Source organism: Sarcophilus harrisii, chromosome 1 (assembly GCF_902635505.1).
Source record: "Sarcophilus harrisii chromosome 1, mSarHar1.11, whole genome shotgun sequence".
NCBI classification, from domain to species: Eukaryota; Metazoa; Chordata; class Mammalia; order Dasyuromorphia; family Dasyuridae; genus Sarcophilus; species Sarcophilus harrisii.
Window position 1 is genome coordinate 543,972,494 of NC_045426.1, and position 6,138 is coordinate 543,978,631.

At 32.8% G+C, this 6,138-nt stretch overlaps 1 protein-coding gene across 1 annotated transcript in view; it reads left to right on the plus strand.

Moving 5' to 3' along the window:
- Positions 1-3,612, plus strand: part of NUP153 (nucleoporin 153) — a 72,931-nt gene extending 69,319 nt beyond the window's left edge. The window contains exons 21-22 of the mRNA XM_031946807.1: positions 1,411-1,579; positions 2,151-3,612. Coding sequence (XP_031802667.1) covers positions 1,411-1,579; positions 2,151-2,235 — 254 coding nt within the window. The 3' untranslated portion in view covers positions 2,236-3,612. The remainder of the gene's footprint in view (positions 1-1,410; positions 1,580-2,150) is intronic.
- The last annotated feature ends 2,526 nt before the right edge of the window (positions 3,613-6,138 follow it).

Here is a 6,138-nt window from a genome sequence, read left to right on the forward strand (position 1 = left end):
ATTGTTGCATCGTCTCTATCAGATTACCCCCTTTCCCTAGTAGCCCAGATTTGTGGATCATTATTACAAAAGGTGGAATACTAGTTATCTTTTGTCCCATCAGACTAATGGGTAGGAGGCTAGCCTCCACATCTTAATATGTGGATCTGGAATAAATCTGGCCTGAAGGGTGAGGATAAGGTCAGTTGTAAAGAGGGCCTGGGGTTCAAGAATGAGTTGAGTCTGAAGCAGCAGATGAAATCCTTTTTAGGTGTCTTGTATTTTAAATTGTACTATACCTGTTGATTAACCTAGAAATCTAAGCTTAACCAAAGCTGTCTCCCTTTGCTGGGATGAGTCTATCCTAAAGCAGCTCTCTGAAAGTTGTGTCTTTGCTGTTCAAAGAAAAGTACAATGTCTAACTTGCTATAGTTTTTATTAAGTATTAAATAAGGAGATGACATCCTTTCCTTCTTTTATAGTATTTTTAAGCAAAAGCTTAGATGTTTCCTTAAAGCTGTTCTACCTTCTGAGTTCATTCTTTTGTATGATGACAACCATTTATTTTATGTCTCATGTTCACAATTAGTGTTACTATATTTTATATTATTACTTTATGTGTAATATAACAATGTTACAGCACCATATTTTATGATAAATCTCTTCCCACTCCCCAAATGTTTTTGATGCTGCATAAAATTATCTCTTTTCCTTCTCTCCCTCTACCACCCAAACTTTTCTCTTTGTTTACATTGCCATTGCTCTTACATAAGCACTGGACATTTACGTAGCTTCCTTAACAGTTTCTTCACATTGTTGCAATCTTCCTTGTACATATATATCTGCTTATATTGCCTTTCCTCAGGAGTGTTCTTCAGCTCTTGTAAGGTTAAAGTTCAGATTTTTTCTGCTTCTCTCATTGTATTCTATATATTCCAGCCAAACTGGACTGTGTGTTCTGACTGTATCCATTTTCTCATGGTGCCTAAAGTACTTTTCCCCACCCCAACTCCTGTATTACATAATATTTTATTTGTGCTTCTTTTTGACACTTTGTGTTTTATTTTTGTCTTTGTTATGTCCTTTTACTAGTTTATACATCACTAAAAAAATTTATCTTTCCTGTTGTCTATCTCTGGAACTTATACCAAGTTGGTTTTTATTACATCATATTAAGTTGAAGAACACAAGTTACAAACTTTTACAAGTTTTTGGGGGACTACAAATATTCTCTGTAACTGTAGAAAATATATATGTTCCTCCCCTCAAACCCAGTAGTACAAGAAGAACATAAATTCTACTCTTTTTTTCCCTCTGCAAAGACCAATAGTCTTTACCTGTCCCTGAGGAAAAGATCGAGTAAAGCATATGGGAAATTAATTTTGCCTTGATAAACAAAATTTGAAATACTTTCTGTTTGGAACCTTTTAGGTTCTGTGTTCCATTTTGGAAGCAGCACTGCAAATTTCAACTTCACAAACAACAATCCATCAGGAATATTCACCTTTGGTGCAAATGCTGGTACACCTGCCGCCTCAGCCCAGCCTTCAGGCTCAACAGGATTTCCATTTAACCCATCTCCAGCAGCATTTACAGTGGGGTAAGAGAGACTTTTTTATTGAGTTGGAGGTAATTTATTGGCTTTTTTCATCTTGGTATTGTTGGTGTTCAGGTAGAGAAGTATAGTAATTTTTTATTTCATCATTCATATAAATTTAGAATTATTAATAGCAGAGAAGTACAATATGTGGGGGAAAGCAAACTTTTTTCTCACATACAGGCTATGTAGTCCAAAGGATTTCCATTAAAAATTAATTTCTCTTTTTTTAATTATAAGCCACCCTTAGGAAGCATATTGAACCTGAATGAGTATCATGTTATATGTTGTGTTTGAATTGCTCACTTGTGTTCAACTCTGCATGATCCAATGAATTTTTGCCCATTGGGTTTTCTTAGCAAAGATACTCAAATGATTTGCCACTTCGTTCTTCAGTGTTTACTCATTTTACAGATGAAAAACTGAAGCAAATAAGGATTAATATAGTTAGTAAGCATCTGAGATTAGATTTGAATTTAGATATTCCTGACTCCAAGCCGGCGCTCCATTCACTGCACTACCCAGCTGCTCCCCTCATGTCATATACTGACTCTTTATTTTTCTTTTTTGGCAGGACAAATGGAAAAAATATGTTTTCTACTTCTGGCACTTCAGTTTCTGGTCGGAAGATAAAAACTGCTGTTAGGCGCAGGAAATAAATTTCAGAATGGTGATAGAAACATCAATTTTAACAACTTGTACTCTGCATTCACTTACTTGTGCTGGGGTTTTTAAAAATCAGTTCTGCTTAAGAACATCTTTAAGTTTCAAAAGGTTTTTTCCTTCTCCCCCTACACCCTTCTTACCCTTCACCAACCATTCTCTGCTACCTTCCTTTCTCCTTTAAAAAAAATTAGCTAGAGCTGGTGACAGAGAGGTTCTTAAGCAAAATTATTTTAGGATCCAGCAACTTCTTTATCCACTGACTTGGCATGGTCTGGCTATATATATGAGTGTAGCCTACACAGCAAATGGCTTTGTATAATACCTCTTCATCTGCACCAATATGTGCGCTAATGTGCGTTAATGGAACGCATTGAAATTGTAATTTTATCAGTGAGGGATTCTGTATAGATTAGAGAATGTTGAAATGAATGATTTCTATGCTGAGTTTGTGCTGGTGTATGTGTGAAGTGAGTGAGTTGGGTGTATTGTGCACTAAAATTTTCTGATAGAGGAAGACTGATTAAAGAATGGTCCATGCTAAGGACTTGTTAGATCTAGTTCTCCATTTAATAATTATATGCTATTTCTATATTTTCATTCTTATGGCTCCATCACCTTGTCTCGCCTTTTCATTATTTTATTATGAAACTTGTGTAAATACAATTTTGTTTCTGTACGTACTTTTTGGCATAACATAAATCTGTGAACTTGAAATTTTAATTTTGTGTGTTAACGACATTTTTTTGTTTAGTATTGTCTCAAGATTTTATTATGTAAATCCCATTATTCAAAGTTGCCTAAATCCATTTAGAAAATCTTTAAAGAAAATTGGAAATTCTTAAAGTGAGTTTATTGGCTTTTCTGATCCATTTTTGTTTGGACCAAAAACCAGTATTGTACAAAGTATTAAGTATATATTTTTATATTTACTGAAATGGACTGTGGTGACTTTGGATAATACGGAAAAGTTTAATATTAAAGCCATGTTTATTACAGTATAATTAACATGTTAAACCATGGGATAAATGCCATCAATAAAAATTATGAAATACTTTTTGTTGCAGTTTTAAATCAAAATGAAGGTACACCATATTACTGGAAAAGCTTTCTGTATTAAAGTTAACAATTGTCTGAATGAGAAGATGGTATACCTCTTCACGTGTTAGTTAAGAAATTTTGAGAACAGGAGAAATTTAAATGCTGTAGTGAATCTCTTCGAGAGTGGGGAGATAACTACATTTTGTGAAATCCAGTTGGGTCCCCTGCAGCTTGTCAGATCCCTGGAGAGCCTTGCCTAATTTGCATATAAATTTACATAGGTTTTTTTTTTTTAATTGTAAAATAAACATACACAACCATTTCTGCTTGTACTTGTATCTTCCTTATTAGGTTACTAGACAATGTTTGAGTTTCTGAAATGCTGTGTTGAAAATGAAATAATGTGCAACTGGTTGATAAAGTCTCTTATAAATTGTTTTCCCTATTATAGAGGATCTCACAGGGCAGCTTTTCAAAGACATGAATTTTGGAGGTGAATTGTAAAAGACCAATAGACAGCAAATCAACCGCTTTGTAGTCAGATTTTAATTTGACAGATCTTTTGTGTTGTGGGGATTCTGAATTAGAAAAGAGTTGAAATGTTTGTCTTGTAATTTTATACTATTCAAAATATTTAAAATATAATTTGCTTTTGTACTTTAGCAGAACTCTTACTGAAGGAAATAGTCAACATACTTGTGGAATAGAAGACTTCGAGTGTTTACATATACAACTTAAAAGCAAGTATTGTAGATAGCAACTAGCTTGATGAATTCCAACAGGAATATGTATAGAAAGAAATATGCTGAAGCATACTTGCTGTTATTTTAATTCGTAGTTTAAGTTCTATTTAATATTAAGATATATTTTGATTGTTTTGTCCAAATTATAATACTTTGTAGTTGTGGACAGCTTGTAAAATGTTATCTGTGAAGAAATAATACCTATATAGGAGTTTGAGGCAGAAGAGCCAAGTTCAAATCCTCCCTTTCTTTGGGCCTTAATTTCTACATCTATGAAATAAAAAAAGATTAACCTACTACATTATCTCTTAGGTCCCTTGCAGCTCTTAAAATCTTTGATTTTTGCAATTGTATATTATATTTGTATAAGTATCCTAAGAATTCAATTATTCTAAATATTACCCAGATGGGAACCAGAGGATTGCTTAAATATATCTTTTTCTATTTAAAACTAAAGACAAACATAAGAAACAAAAAAGAAAAAGGGAAATAAAACAAAACAAAACATTTTCATGTTCCCAGCAGAACATAAGGGAGTATTTAAAATATAAAATAATAAATTTCCATTTCAAGAAAGCATATATAATACTATAAGAGATTACATATTCATGAGTATCCATCTTTGCTTCCTTGATACGTTATTTTTTGTTCTCTGTTCTCCACTTTTTACTTTACTCTTTTCCCCTTTCATCTTCCCAAGCAGGCCACAGTTAAATACATACATACATATATGTATTTGCATTTATACCTGTAGGCATTTATCTATACTACCATAAATCTATATATACTTATATACCAAATCTTATCCCATTCCATTCCCTCTTTATTTTTTTAATAGATTTTGGACATTGCTGTACCCATCCCTGTGTGTGTGTGTGTGTGTATCCATCCCTATTTGACCCATTCTTGTTATGAGTAGATTTTCATAATTAACCAGCTTTCCTTCCCCCCTTTCTTGTCTTTGTTAGTTCTTCATCTATACCTCATTTGTATAGCTTACTTAATATTTGTTTTCCTAGACAATTTTGCTTTTCAAAGTCAGATCATACTCGGCTCTGCCCCAATCTTTCTTTGAGCTACCTATTTATTGATGTCAGTCTAAAACATGGTACAAATTTCTGTGTTAAAAAAAAAAAAAAATAGTTTGTCCTTATAGAGTCTCTTGAAATTAATCTTTGATATCTGTTAAATGTTAATTTTTCCATTGAGTTCAGGTTTAGTTGAGACAAATTTTTGACAATCTACAAGTCTGTTGAATGTCCTTTTTTTTTTTTTTTTTTTTTTTTTTTTTAATTTGTTATTATGGTTTTGCTGGATATGCTATTTTTGGCTACAAGCCTAATTGTTTTGATTGTCAATATGTATATTATTCCAGAACTTGTGATGTTTTATTGTAGCTGCTGATAAAGTTTTTACAGTTCTAAATGTAGTTCTAGCATATTTGAATTGTTTTATTTCTTGTAGAATTTTCACTTTGATCTGGGGGTGGGTTAAAATTTAGCAATAGTATTCTTGTGTTTTCCATGTAGGATTTTTTTGAGGTGGTAGTTGGTGAATTTTTTCTATTTTTACTTTTCCCTCAGGTTCTGTCACTCCACAGTAATTTTCTTTGATTATTTCTTGCATTATAATGTCAAGGTTCTTTTTTGGCGGGGGGGGCTTTCATATAATCCAATTGTCTTTATATTTTTCTCTTCTTGATTTGTTCTCCAGATCTGTTGTTTTTCTTATAAGTTATTTCACATTCTATTCTATTTTTTTCTTTCTTTATATTTTGTTATTTCTTGATCTCTTAATAGCTTCACTTGCTTCCCCTTGCCCAATTCTAATTTTCAGAGAATTGTTTTCTTTAAAACGTTGCATCTCCTTTTCTAGTTGGTTAACATTTTTTCCCCCATAATTTTGTTTTTCTTGAATGATCTTTTTTCTTTTTTTAAAGTTTTTCCTTTAAGAGAATCTCTTAAGAAGAGATCTCTCTTCTACTTCCCATGATTGTGGGGAAAGCAAAAGTTCCTAGGGCTTGCGCCGAGTCTACCTATGAACCCAGATAACTCCAGGTCTCCCCAGTTGCCCTTTCTGTGGTAGCAGCCTGGAGATATTTACACTCCACATCTG